Source organism: Oryctolagus cuniculus, chromosome 8, assembly GCF_051225735.1.
Source record: "Oryctolagus cuniculus isolate XC-2025 breed Fujian yellow rabbit chromosome 8, ASM5122573v1, whole genome shotgun sequence".
NCBI lineage: Eukaryota > Metazoa > Chordata > Mammalia > Lagomorpha > Leporidae > Oryctolagus > Oryctolagus cuniculus.
The window spans coordinates 23,977,192-23,992,397 of record NC_142874.1 but is presented as its reverse complement, the minus strand read 5'-3'; the positions used below and the strand labels follow the sequence as shown (position 1 = coordinate 23,992,397).

General features: G+C 44.3%; 1 protein-coding gene across 1 annotated transcript in view; it reads right to left on the bottom strand.

Moving 5' to 3' along the window:
* Positions 1-15,206, bottom strand: part of LOC103346716 (annexin A10) — a 74,751-nt gene that overhangs the window by 13,119 nt on the left and 46,426 nt on the right. The window contains exons 4-8 of the mRNA XM_089302166.1: positions 10,761-10,874; positions 8,832-8,922; positions 7,437-7,516; positions 1,658-1,711; positions 1,471-1,564 (exon numbers count right to left, since the gene is read on the bottom strand). Coding sequence (XP_089158292.1) covers positions 1,471-1,564; positions 1,658-1,711; positions 7,437-7,516; positions 8,832-8,922; positions 10,761-10,874 — 433 coding nt within the window. The remainder of the gene's footprint in view (positions 1-1,470; positions 1,565-1,657; positions 1,712-7,436; positions 7,517-8,831; positions 8,923-10,760; positions 10,875-15,206) is intronic.

Below are 15,206 nucleotides of genomic sequence, written 5' to 3'. Positions count from 1 at the left end.
TTCACGGTGTTCAAATCAGGGTAAACATCTCTATCTCCTCAAACACTTATCATGATGAAAACATTCAAAATCCTTTCTTCCAGCTTATTTTGAGAAAAATACAAAGGTCGTTATCTTATCTGTGTTCTCCCTGTTGTGCAGGAGAACTTCAGAGCTGCCTGCTCCTATCCAGTGTAACTTAAGCACCTGTTAGCCAGCCTTTTCCCAGCCTCCCCCCACCCCTTCTCTCCCCAGCCTCTGGATTCGACTCTCAACTTCTATGAGGTCAACTTACAAAGTCGATGCTTTCGTTTCTAAGTAAGGGAACAAGGCACTGACATTTGGGGAAAGTCAGACTAATGTCAGCGTCCTTCTGAGACCACTGAGACACTCCTGCTGTCACACAGATTGTGTCAGGAGCAGTGACCCTGGCTGTTACGGACTCATGGAACCATGCTCCTCAGCCAGTTTTCAAGGAAACATACAGTGTAATTGACAGGAAATAGCTAATTTTTGGAGTAAGTTCTTCATCAAAAAATAGATATCAATTTTAAAAGGTTCAGTATTTGGAAGTTTACGCAATTTAGTAAACGCAAATAATAAAAGTATAGAGAAAACTGTATTCCTTGGTAATGCCCTGAGATGAAGCAAATCCGTACCAACAGGATTCAAAAAGTAGCTTTGAAGTAAATGGACTTTCCTTTGTTGCACCTTTTTTACTACTTAGCTACTTGCTTTTTTTTTTTTTTTTTTTTTTTTTTTTTTTGGCAGGCAGAGTGGACAGTGAGAGAGAGAGACAGAGAGAAAGGTCTTCCTTTTGCCGTTGGTTCACCCTCCAATGGCCGCCGCAGCCGGCGCGCTGCGGCCGGCGCACCGCGCTGATCCGGTGGCAGGAGCCAGGAGCCAGGTGCTTTTCCTGGTCTCCCATGGGGTGCAGGGTCCAAGCACCTGGGCCATCCTCCACTGCACTCCCTGGCCACAGCAGGGAGCTGGCCTGGAAGAGGGGCAACCGGGACAGAATCCGGCGCCCCGACCGGGACTAGAACCCGGTGTGCCGGCGCCGCTAGGCGGAGGATTAGCCTAGTGAGCCGCGGTGCCGGCCTAGCTACTTGCTTTTTTAAAAAGTTATATTTGTTTGAAAGGAAGAGTTGTGGTGGTGGGGGGAGTGAGAGAGGGATTGATCTTCAGTTCTCTGGTTACTTCCCAATGGGCCAGCTCGAAGCCAGGAGTCAGGAGCTCCATCAGGGCCTCCCGCATGGGCGGCAGGGACTCAGCTATGGGCCATCACCTGCTCCCCAGGTGCATTAGCAGGGAGCTGGAACACAAGCAGAGGACACGGGACTCCAGCTGGTGCTTGGTATGGCATGTGATATGGGATGTGGGAGTCACAGGTGGTGGCTTAACCCGTGTCCCAGCCCCAGCCCCATGAATGTTCTGTTTTCTGTGTCATAATCAGTGGAGGAGCTGGAAAGAGCCCGCGCTCATCCTCACCCAGCCACAGCTGCTGGTAGCTCTTGTTGCACAGGATCATCTGGAGCATGGTTTTGTGCGCCCCGGTCTTCTGCTGGCAGGCCTCCCACAGCACCTGGAACAGTACACAGCCCACAGGTGCATCAGACCCACCCAGCCGCTCCCACACAGGCTGTACACAGTCAGGGCCAGCGCGGGCTCTAGTTACCATTGCGTCCTGGGTGGCCATGGCGGGGTCCGTGTAGCCCTCCTGTCTGGTTGCCTGTAGAATAAGCACAACTTTTCCTTGTAAGTGACTCAGTAGACGTTGACAAAAATCCTGGAACCATCACATGCTCAGGTCATTCCTGAGCAAATTCTTTTCTTTCTTTTTTTTTTTTTTTTTTTTGACAGGCAGAGTGGACAGTGAGAGAGAGAGACAGAGAGAAAGGTCTTCCTTTGCTGTTGGTTCACCCTCCAATGGCCGCCACAGCTGGCGCGCTGCGGCCAGTGCACCACGCTGATCCGAAGGCAGGAGCCAGGTGCTTCTCCTGGTCTCCCATGGGGTGCAAGCCCAAGGACTTGGGCCATCCTCCACTGTACTCCCTGGCCACAGCAGAGAGCTGGCCTGGAAGAGGGGAAACCGGGAAAGAATCCGGTGCCCTGACCGGGACTAGAACCCGGTGTGCTGGCACTGCTAGGTGGAGGATTAGCCTAGTGAGCCGCTGCACCGGCCCTGAGCAAATTCTATCACTGTTTGGAGTAAGTCTCTATTTCTTGACTACTTCGTCTTCATCCTGTGTGATCCACGGTAGCAGGATCTGGGGCAACCACGCTGTGCTCTGTGCTCTCCTTGCTGCGTGCCCCTTGCTCAGCTCACAGGATTGGGCTCTCTCTCTGTTTTTTCTTCTTTCTCACTGGTTACGCCTCCTCCCCTGAATTGGTTCCTCTTACTTTCCGGTAAGTCCCTGTACTTAGTCACTGACCGTCTTCTCTGTATTTACACTGCTTCTCTTGGTACTCTTATCTATACCTGTGGCTCTGGATCCCATCTGTGTAGTCTCACCCGAATAGTGTGCTGGTACCCAGATTTACATCTGTCATCTGAACCTCTGATGTGTCTATTCCAGTTGCCAACTCAACTTCTCCACTTGATTCTCCTTTATATATACCAAATTCCTTGTTCAAAATCCAACTCTTGGCCTCGCATCACCACAGGCACTCCTTAAACTCCCGTCTTCCACATCTCTGTTGCTTGCCACTCCGCACCCCCTGCTCAGACTGAAAAACTGAGAGTCACATTTGGGTGCTTCTTTCCCTCGTATCCCACGTCCAGTTTCTCAGGAAACACCAACAGACTTTACCTCCACAGTCCATCCAGAATCTGGGCACCTTTCACTCCTGCCGCTGCTCCCATAAGGGGCCGCGTAGATGCTCTGTCATGGCTTTACTAAAGATACAGCCCTCTGCAGGCTGCTGTTTGACTCCTGTCTCCCTCTAGTATTCTCACAAGGCGGCATCTACTGTGAGCATTTGTAAAGCTAAAGATCACATCGTTCCTTTCCTCAAACTCCAGCGTGGAGGGACTTCTCCCCCATTTCACTCAAATAAGAGGTGCGGTCCTTCCAGTGACTGCAGGATCAGGGATCATCTCACCACTTGCAACGTCTCTGACTCCCTCTATTCACCCACCACTCCCATGCATTTCGCTGGCTGTCCTATATGGCACCAACTGGCCTCCTTGCTACACCTCAAACCCATCGACTATTTTCTTAGACGTTTTCTAGAGTTGTACACTTTGCTGCGACAGCCTGCCATGTCTGTTCATTTGTTGACTGACTCTTTCATGCACCTCTTTCCTCACATTTCACCTTCTCAGTGGGACCTACTCTGATCAACCTATATCATATTGCAACCTGCCTACAACACCTGTCTCTCTCACCCTGCTCTGCTGTGTCTTTCGTCAACTTCTAAAATTCTATGTAAGCTGCCTGTTTTGTAGACTTACGTTGAGTTGTGCATTCCCCCTTGCTAGAACGTAAACAACTTAAGGGGCTGGGAACTCTGTTTCTGTTGTTCACTGATAATTCCCCGAGTGTCTCAAATTATGCTCGGCACACACTGCGGGCCTTCCAGAAACTGTCGTTGGAAAGGTCAGAAACTTCAAAGATCGGTTGGTAGACGTGGGGAGATTTTTCTGGATCATTGACATTTCCTTGGTGACCTCCAGTGTCCCTAGACAGCTTAGTACATTCCGACCCTGGCAAAATTGGTGAGAAAAACAAGAATTCCCTGAAGTTCTACATCTCTGACACATCGTTTGCAAAGATGGTATTTTTGGACATTTAACTTGAAATGGTGCCCATCTGCTTACTTTCCTGTGCAGTCAATTGCCAAAGACACTTAGATATGATGGACTGAGAAATGTGAATAACTAAGTTTGTGATTTTACTCTTTCCATAAAGTCAGACAAGGGTGACTTGGTCGTGTAAAGATCCCAAGATAGTCACTTGATATATTTAATAGGTGCCAGAGAAATGGCAAAAAAAGAGTACAGGACTTAAAGAAGGGTCAAGATAAAAATGTGGAGGGGAGAAACTGAGGGGAGTAACATTTGGCTGAGAATATTTGGGGCTAATAATTCATAGATGAAAGCTCCTGGCAATAGCATCTCTGGAGGCCTCACTGCCAAGTTTGAGAGGTGATAACATGCACAGTCCTGGGAGCCAGAGGGGAGTAAGCATGCAACTTGAGAGCTTCCATTACTTTCTCTCCTCATGTTCTTTTCTCAGCATTGGCTTTCCTTTTTATTTTTTATTTCGGTATTCCCAATTCAAAATTAACAGCACACATGTGCACACAGACACACGCACACAGAATAAAGAATTAAATCCATGTGGCTTGGCACTATGACTTCGTATTCTAGTCTGACATGCATATTTATTAATTCTTCAACTGAATCCTATAAACATATGTGAACTGCAATATGAAGTTGTAGCCATGATTAGATACACATTAAAGGAGACCACAGCCTCTGTGTTGGACGTGTTCGTCTGCCCCAAATGAGGAAAATGGAAGGATGATGGAAGAAAAGAAAGTAATATTGAAGAGTAGGTTCCTTGAGATGTCTTAAGGGAAATGATTACCTCCCTCCCTCCTAGCCTCTTTGAAATTTGCTTGTTTTGTTCCTTATTGAAACTCATCAAAATAAACAAAAATAATACAAACACACATGGGACTAAATTGTGTTTGCGCATACTGTATGGCAAAAATAAAATAGAAGGAATAAAAGACTACAAGTTAGCTTCATCTTTGGCTTTTTATTCATCTCAAAGAAACTATTCCTGGTAGGATCAATTACATGGAAAAATATATCTGATATATTCAGATTAAAATGAGATACTTATGCCCTTTATATGATATTTCCTCTTTGATGATATGATAAATATCATTAATCTACATGAAAGATGGAAAGCAGGACCAAGAAACTTATATGCTGGGTCTCCTAAAAGGTAATTTGAAAGCATGTGCAAAAAAACATAAAGCATGGATAAAAATGCAAAGATATTTTCCTTTTAAAAGTACTTTTAGGAGAGAATGCTCAGCATTTTTGTTTGGTTATACACACTACCCTTTTAGAACTTCTTGTGCCTAAGGTAGTCACCTGTATGAGTTTTCTCTGATTGGCATATTCTTCTCCACTTTACCGTCTTCTGGGGCCCGTTTGCCTTTCCTGGTTGTAGAGTTCATTTCTCTTTACAGCTTTCATGCATGCTGGAGGCTGATCGCCAAACGTGTTTCACTTTCCTTCAAGACCAACAGCTGCACTGTGTTTTGCCCCCTTGATAGAACACAGGGCTTACTTGAGGCTTGGCCAGTGAAACTTAGGCAAGACTACATGCATCACAGTGAAGCTCGTAAAAGCTGCCATTGCCTTTCTACTCTGCGTGTTGGCCTTTCTACTCTGCGTGTTGATGACACGCTTGGGACGCTTGCAAAGCAGGTGCTGCAGTGGGTGGAGACTGAGACTGGAGGTTGCTTTGTGGGGGAGAGCTCCTCCATGATCATAGCAACCTGGTCTGGTCCTCATGTGAGCTTTGCAAATGACATTTACTTTATGATTTTAACTGTGTATTGCAAGAAAGAGATGAGCTCATGGAATAAGGGACTGGCTTGCAAGCAGAAATAAAAGTGAAGAGAAAGTTTAGACATTTGGTGCCTCTAAGAGACTATGAAACACTGATTTCAAGCTGTTCCAGCTGAAACTCAAAGAGGCTTTGAAAGGCAAAGTGCCTGTTTAGGCGGCCCCAAAGCAATGCCAGCCAATTTTCCTGTCTGACAGAGCCTTCAAGGAATTGTCTTCAGATTGTGAAAAAATAAAAAAGAGGTGTGGTAGTGGAGTTGCCGGCTGCAAAGATACCAACAAGTAAGCCATATTTGAGAACTAGATCATGGGAAGAGCTTTGGCTAAGTGGTATGCAGAACTCCCTAGAAGCAGGTGGATCACAGCTCAGCCGGGCACTCTGATGTGGGATGTGAACAACCCACGTGGTCCCTCACAAATGCCTGCCCCTGTTCCTCCATGAAAGCAATGGAATCTTTTCTTAATTTCCCATTCTCATGTACAAAAATTCTGTCTCTCTGTGGCTTTTAGTGCAGTTCTTGGCTAACTACTCAGTCATGTTTTTGATATAGAAAGGAAAGGTTTGGATATTTATATACCTTTGTGTCATTTCAAGTATACACATGTGCATACATACACACACCCTTACACACAAAACAAAAAACCTAAATCCTGGCTTGAAAGACATTTTTATTTTTCCCAACTGTGGGCTTCATGTGTTTGCTAAATCAGGCGACAAGCACATTCGAGAAACTACATAAAACAAATGATAATTGTATCTTTAAAATAGTATTCTGACTATAAAGCTAGTAAGATGAACGTCTTAAGAAATATTATATGAGGGCCAGCGCCGCGGCTCACTAGGCTAATCCTCCACCTGCAGTGCCGGCACCCCAGGTTCTAGTCTCGGTTGGGGTGCCAGATTCTGTCCCAGTTGCTCCTCTTCCAGTCCATCTCTCTGCTATGGCCTGGGAGTGCAGTGGAGGATGGCCAAGGTCCTTGGGCCCTGCACCCGCATGGGAGACCAGGAGGAAGCACCTGGCTCCTGGCTTTGGATTGGCACAGTGTGCCAGCCGCAGCATGCCAGCCGTAGTGGCCACTTGTGGGGTGAACCAACGGAAAAAGGAAGACCTTTCTCTCTCTCCCTCTCTCTCTCTGTCTGTCTAACTCTGCCTGTCAAAAAAAGAAAGAAAGAAAAAAAAAAGAAATATCTGAATGGAAGCAATTACATACAATTTAGTTGATATAGAAAAATAAAGTAAATGACAAAATCTAACTTAAAGTTGAAGTCATCTTGCTTTCATGATAGGATTTTTTTGTAGGTAGCTCTGGGCGTGCTACACAGTCACATGGGGTCTGTTGGATTCAATTAAACAATAGATGTCCATCTATTAACTCCGTAGACCATCAATGGATAGAAGCTTATACTTTTTTATTCTGTTTCATCATTTCTAATGTGCTTATGGGAATATCCATGTTGTAATGCTTTGATGTGATGAATCAAATAGGTTTCTCATTTACTATGTGTCTGAGGCTCGGAAAAGTTTATAAGCCCTCCATTCAGTTAGCAGTCTTAAAAATGAAATTAATTTCTAATAGAATTATGAATTTTCACTGTAATATTTCTAATCTTTTCTATTTTCTTAGAATGTATCAGATGTGTGTGTGTGTGTATTCCTTGTAAGTATGATGAATTTTAATTATTTGTGCTTGTCTCTCTACCAAGTCAAGTTTCTGAGTGCCCTGAACACAGCTGATACTCAGGAAGGGCTATTGCATAGTATTAACTGTTGACTTCTAGTGTACCACGGCTCTCTGACCTGGTTTTTGGAAATAGCACATGTCTGTCACAGGGCAGAGTGGTGTGAATTGTGCAATGCCATACCTGGACCAGGTTCATGAGGGTGTCTCTGAAGTGTCCCGAGGTCTCTGACTGAATGTCCTCTTGGAGGTTGTTGTTGTATTCTGACAAGAGCCACATTACAGTACACCTGTCTATAGCACCACACATCAGTCTGCTCTGAGCTACTTCCTGCTACTGCCCAAGCTGTGATTGAAAGTCCTAGAAAGACAATCAACCTGCCAACATTTCTCTGTCAATAAACTGCCCACCACTAAAATCAGTCACCCAATGACTACAAAGCTATAGGCTTCTTGTCTTAAAAAATTATCTTTATGGGGGCGGTGCTTTGCTGTAGTAGGTTAAGCTTCTGCCTGCAGTGCCGGCATCCCGTATGGGTTCTGGTTCGAGTCCTGGCTGCTTCAGTTCCAATCCAGCTCCCTGCTAATGTGCCTGGCAAAGCAGCAGAAGATGGCCCAAGTACTCGGGCCCCTGCACCCATGTGGGAGACCTGGAAGAAGCTCCTGGCTCCTGGCTTCGGCCTGGCCCAGCCCTGGCAATTGAGGCCATTTAGGAAGTGAACCAGTGGATGGAAGACCTCTCTCTCTCACTCTAACTCTGTCTTTCAAATAAATAAAATAAATCTTAAAAAAAAAATCTTTATTCCTAAAGTGAGAAACAGCATTGAGAGTCACTTCATTCTCTTATTCTCAAAATGTAGAATTACACATTCCATTTCTATAGACTGCTGCCCACTCTAGTACTTTTCCTAAGTGCTGCCATGACTCATTTTACTATTTTCAGTAAAGATTTTTATATCATTGCCCTGAGGAAAGTCTTGTCATTCAAATGCATTGGAGGTGACTGGGACATTTTCTTGACATTCAATGTTACATACTACATAATACGTGGGAGCTTAAGAAATTAAACCCTTTCGAAAACAAAACTAGCTACTCCTTCTACTTTTGAAAGGTACAAAAATCTGATTTTGGGATAGATTACAGGAATTAAGAAATGTGCATAAAGCATAGCAAATATATTTGTAGAACTCAAAAATGTCTCCCCAGATGTGGAATTCTGGACAGTTCGACAACCACTGCACTTCGCTGTGTTTTGCCTGTTGAGCAGGTCTCTGCTGTCAGAGACAACTGCCCTCTGACCTGCTGGGACTTTTCTGTCGGGATGAAAACATTCATCTCACAGCAGCTGGTAGCTCTTCAGGGAGGATGTGCTGAGCTGGATTGTCTAGGGAATGGTTTTATTTTTAGCACAGCAGTCATCCATTGCACTTGATGAGTTAGAATCTTGAGTGAGTGATATTTCACATGTAAAAGTATCTTAGAGAGTTCTGTAGAATTCATAGGCTGAAGTGTTTCATCTACTGAGAAATATGAAGTTCACGTATGTGTACAACACATGGACACAGACGCATTTCCTTACGCAAACTGTAGGCTTCCCGCATCTGGAAAATTTCTCCATTGGTTCTCGAAGCTAATATGTCAATGAGGCAGTTCTCATCGGTGCCTGCTCCCTAGAATGAGAAAGGAGAGAGATCCATAGGCACTTTTGTTGGGAATAGCAGTGTGCCTTATGTACTGTACAGGGGGACACAGCATTCCTGGTGGTGTGAGGAGTGGCAGGAGGCAAGGACATGTGTTTGGGATAAAGACAGACCCAGCTTCAGTTCCGGCTCTGACACTGGGTAGCCGCTTCACCCTGAGAAGATGCTATTATCCAAAGGAAACCCAGTTTATTCATTTATAATAAAAAGCATGGGCATGCCTCTAGCATTTCCATTTGCTACTGGAACATCCATTCCATAGCAAGCTGAAGTACAAACATAGATTTTCTGGAGCCAGTGTCGCCATGCAGCAGGTTAAACCACTGCCTGTGACACCAGCATCCACTATGGGCACCATTCAAGTCCTGGCTATTCCAATCCAGTAACTACTCATGCATCTGGGAAGGCAGCAGAATATGGCTTAAGGGCTTGGGCCCCAGAGGCCCAGATGGAGTTCCAGGCTACTGACTTTGGCTTGGCCCAACCCTGGCTGTTGGAGCCATTTGAAAAATGAACTAGCAGATGGAATATCTCTCTTTGTCTCTCTCACTCTCTCCTCTCTTTCTTTCTCTGTAATCTGCCCTTCAAATAAATAAAGCTTCAAGTTAAAAAAAAAAGCACAGATCTTTTAATTTCCCAAAGGAAATTAGGGCTCTTCATCTCCCTAAATGTGGAATTTTGTACAATTTGCCTAAACATTTGGACTGAGCACTTCCTGTGCTCCCTATTTAGACAGGTGCACTTGTATTTGTCTATGATAGTGATTTTCAGGGGCAGTGTGACTTTTTCAGGGAAGCCACAGAAAGCCTTATTGTTCTGTGAAATTTTGATAAAAATATCCATTTATACAGCAACATATGACTTTATTCTTACATTTTTAATCACAGAACTTTGCAAGAAGCTAGGAACTGTATGCAACATTTAAGAAAAGTTGAGTAGTCTAAATAAATAGTGAATTTTATACACTGTCTATTCTGATCTGTACATATGATGACCCAAATCCACATTTCTGTCATTGTTTTTCTTTCTTCTTCCTGTCACACATGGTTCACAGATTGTGGTAATCTGGCCACTGGCAAGCATCCTCCTGGAACAGGTACTTAATGTCAGTCTCTGGAAAGAAGTTAAATTCACTCTTGTCTCTGTCTCTGGGCAACAAAATCTGTAACAAGCTTGTAGTTGATTTGGTTTACTGAAATGACTTTTTGGAAGAAAGAATTATTATTCCAATCCTTGCAAAGTAAACTTCTGATATATTTGAGCAATTGTTTTTATAAAGGACCAACCTAAGGTCACAAAAATAAAGCTAGATCACTTCTGTATTTTAACTCTATCGCTTCTTGGCCTTTTGGCTAAGATCAAGTGTATTTTGACTCTAGCTCTCCATCCCATTCTGGCTTAATGAACCAGGTCTTTAGAGATAATTTTAAAAGGTTCACATGAGTTTTAATGCATCCCCTTCAATATACAAATACACATTGAGGAGAGGCAAACATGAATGGCCCTGGGCTCATCTCTGGCGTGCCTTTTGGTAGCTCATCTTGCAGCTGACTTGTTAGTCTGGGTTTGTCTAACCACAGAGCAGGCTGACCCCAGCCATGGGCTCTGGAGGCCCCGTCTTCCTGCCCAGTTCCTTCCCTTGGCTGCAGCATTTCCACGGTCACATCACTGCTCATGTAGTCCCTCCTCCCTCCCTGCAGGGTCATACAAGTATGTCGGAGCATCCTGGGGCAGTCCACCCGTCTACAGAAATGCCGGAAATGCCAGCCTGCACCTGCCACAGGTATGTTTCTGGGCTAGATTGCTACCTTCATGGCGTGCCAGAGTTCGTGTGCATCATAGGATGGTGGCGGGTACATGAGGCCAACCATGACGTCCTTGAAGTGATCAGAAAGCTGCTCCTTCAGCATGCCAATCAGGTCCTGTGGAGGCAAAAATAAAGGTTTTCACCATCAGTCAGCAAAGCAATGGGAGGAATGGGCTCAATGTAGGAAGGTTTCTAGTAGGACTTCCTTTTCCAGGCCATTCCACGTCACAACCAGGCTAGTTTTGATTACATGTACAAGCATATCTGTGGGTCACACACAGTGATGGACCTGAAGGTTTAAAGATGACTGATTTTTTTTAAAGATTTATTTGAAAGGGAAGGAGGGAGGGGTGAGAGAGAGAGATTATGATGGCAGAAGGCAGGGAGACTGCCTGGTGAGGGCTAGCTGAGGTCATGAGAGCTTGGATTAAGGTAGGTGAAGCAGAAAGGATGGGAGAAAAACAGTACATGTATAAGGAAGGCACATTGTGGTGTATTGACTGAGCCTGAAGCTAAAATCCTCTATCTGACAAAAGTCCCTAACCTTCCCCCTTTTCTTATATGTGATTTGATAGAAAAGCAAATCACATCAGACAAATAACTTTAGAGCTAAAGTATGCAGGTTGTTTACTGATTGGCCGATTCAGTAACTCATTGGTGCACTGTGCAGATACTTTGTGTGCCAGGCTAGTCCAGGAACTGGGAGTCCAGTGTTGACTTTTGTTAAATGTGCCCCCTACTGTTATTAAGCTTATATCACAAAAAGGCAGTGAGCTTAGATTCAGTGAGGACTAATGACTTTATAACAGGTTAATTTTAATGGTCTCTGGTGCTTTTATCCATCTATATTAAGTGGAAATCATTGCAACCTATTTCATTAACAATTGACTATAAGAATTAAGGAAATGAAAGCTTCATTGTTCTTATAAAATATTTTCTGTTTTGATCTGTGTTTCCAGATAGAAGGTATTGGGATTTGTGGAATGGAGTTTTGTACAACTTTCTATGGTTCAGTGACCCTTGAGAAAGCCATCAAGACAGGACAAAAGAGATCCCTGTTAGAGAAGGTGGCACATCTTTTATGTTCACCTGACCCTGGAAGGTCATGAATTTGTCCTCTGCAGGGGCCTACAAACCAAGAGTTAAACTAACCAAGGTGGCGGGAGCGGCACAGGCAGATGGTTACTCGCATGATGCCTTTAATGATAGATACCTGGGAAGTACCAGCTGCCTACCTGGGCCAGCACATTCAACAAATGCTAAGTGCTCTAACCAACAGTAACTACAGTGATCCTGGATAATCCCCTGAGGCTGGCTCCATCGTTCCTGTTCTAATAAGGGAACTGGAGGTGAGCAAAGTTCAATTGCCCAAGCTTGTATCTCTGAAGTGGCAGTGCCAACACTTGGCTCTGACTGTTTCCCAGTGAAGAACTCCGGGCTCTGTTTACCTGCTCTGACCACTAGTAGTATAAATTAAAGGCAGTGGAGTCCGTGAGCCTGAGGCTGTAAACCTTCTCCAGGAGCAGTCAGAGGGCCTTGGCCATGCCCCTTCACAGAGGCAGTGCACAGCCAGGCGTTTCTCCCACTCTGTTCTTCTCCATTGTGCACAGGCTGGTTCTTAGACTTCTAGAGATGGATTGAACACTTGGTTTGGAGACTTCTCAAATCTCTTCCTAAAGCACATCGCTTAAATCGCAGTATCTTTCATTTGCAAATCCAGTGTTTAACTCAATGTCTTTTATAAAATATTTGAGAGAGATAAACAAGGTGGGGGTGGGGAGAGTGAGAGAGAAATAAATAGAGATTCTATCCATTGGATCCCATCCAACTGCCTACAATGACCAGGGTTGGGCTGGGACTGAAGCTGGGAGCTAGAAACTCAGTCTGAGTCCCTACATGGGAACCCAGCTACTTGAGCCGTTCCTGGGAGAACATTAGCCGGAAGCTAGAATCACGAGCAGAGCTCTTATTGGACCTAAGCATTCTGATATGGGGTGCGGATATGCCAACCTGTGTCTTAACCAGGAGGTCAACCAAATGCCTGCCCCTAAATCTTTTGACTCTACCTTCTACTAAGAAAAGTTCTCATTTTTAATTTTTAGTCATTTTTTTCTGTGTTCTGCTAATTCACCAGATGATTATAATGATTTTTGTTATGTGCATTATTGAGAGATTTATAAATATTCCTGATTGATTTTTAAAAATATCTTCTTTATTTATTTGAAAGGCAGAGTTACAGAGAGGCAGAGGCAGAGGCAGAGGGAGGGAAGGAGGGAGGGAGGGAGAGAGACAGAGAGAGGTGGGGAGGAAGGGAGGAAGGGAGAGAAAGAGAGAGAGAGAGAGGTCCTCTATCCATTGGTTTATGCCCCAGTTGGCTGCAACAACTGGAGCTATGCTGATCCAAAGCCAGGAGCCAGGAACTTCTTTCAGGTTTCCCATGCAGGTGCAGGGGCCCAAGGATTTGGGCCATTTTCTATTGCTTTTCCAGGTCGTAGCAGAGAGCTGGATTGGAAGTTGAGCATCTGGGACTCGAACCAGCACCCATATGGGACGCCGGCACTGCAGGTGGCAGCTTTACCTGCTACGCCACAGTACTAGCCTCCTGATTAATTTTAAAATACAATACTACCTCCTATACAAGAGACTTTTCCTTACACCTTTTACTTGATTTAATCCTTAAAATACCCAGGCAGGATCAAACTGGTTTATAGATGAGGGAGTTAACAATTTTAGTGGTTGAAATTTGCCTGTGTTCACACTGTAAGCAGGTTGCAGGGATGGGGTGAGATGCAGATTCAGGTCAGTGTGACTCCAAGACCGTGGAATTGATCTTGACTTCTACTACATCTGGACATAACCTTTGGTTGGTAGATTCGATGAAGCCCCTGCTGGCCTCAGGCTAATTGACTTTTTTTTCAGTTGTATTTGTTTATTTGAAAGGCAAAGTTGCTGAGAGAGAGAGAGAGAAAGACAAAGAGAGGGTGAGATCTTCCATCTGCTGGGTCACTACCTAGATGGCCACAATGGTGGGGGTTGAGCCGGGCTGAAGCCAGGAGCCTGGAACCCCACTTCCCACGAAGCTGCATCTCCCAACGCTGCTGGGCCGGGAATCAAGCGTGCATGTGGGATTTTGAGGGAACAAGTCACCCCCAGACCCTGGCCACATGGATCCCTAGGGCGTGGCCCCTAACTGTCCGGACTGCAGTCTCTGGTTTCTCAGTCTTGCTAATTCGCTCTTCCATGATCGCCTACAGCTGCTCCCTGAATGTGGCTGCCACACAGTTGGAGACGCACCTGATTGAGGCATTTCCTTCGATATGGCCTGCAGTGTATCTCTGTGAAGTGCAGAAAGATAATTTATATCTCCAAGTTATGGAGAATTAAAACAAAATAATGACAGCCTATAAATCCCCCTGTTCTAAGATTTTTCTGAAAGGAAAACATCAAACATTTCTGAAAAATATTTACTCATTAAACAAAGATTCATAAAAACATTGAGAAAATAGCTTAAAATAGAAAGCCAACTTGAATTCCTGAAGAAACCACGCATAATAGTCACAGAATTCTGTTTAGATCCATTTAACAGCTACAAAGTCATACCAGGACAGTAAATTGATTCATGAACATGTTTTAGGACTGACAACATGCCTGTGCAAATGGTTTAATAACATGAATTAGGAATATTTGGTTCACATGATTTTCTATGAAATAAATTCAAGAAGAAATTCTGGATATAGCTCATGTCACAATTTTGTAAAAAGAAACAAATGGAGTTGTTTGAATATTTATCTATTTCATCTCTCATATTCTCAAATTGGTGTTCATGCAAAGACAGTTTAGAGTTGTTTCAAGGTTTAACTTGCAAGGGAACTGGTGGCTATTGAAGTTTTATTTGTTGATATATTCTGCTAGATGATTTGCATGATTGTCCATTTAAGTCTTATAAGAAGTTCATTATAGAAAGGACTAAGAGTCAAAGGGAGCACATAAGCAAGTCTAGTACCTGCTAACACTAACCGATAGAATAAATAAAGGGGAGAGTGATCCAACATGGGAAGTGAGATACTCAGCAGACTCATAGAATGGCAGATGTCCTAAATAGCACTCTGGCCTCAGAATCAGCCCTAAAGGCATTCGGATCTGGCTGAAAAGCCCATGAGAGTATTTCAGGCATGGAAAGCCAAGACACTCTGGCAAAAGATCTCTGTGAGTGAGATCTCAGTGGAAAGAACAGGTCTTCAAAGAAGGAGGTACCTTTCTCTGAAGGGAGGAGAGAACCTCCACTTTGACTATGACCTTGTCTAAACAAGATAAGAGTCGGAGAACTCAAGGGGCTTCCATAGCCTTGGAAACTCATGACTGGAGCATAGGGGGATTGCTGATGCCATAGACAGGAGTGTCAATTGGTAAAGTCAACAACAGGAGTCACTGTGCACTTACTCCTCAT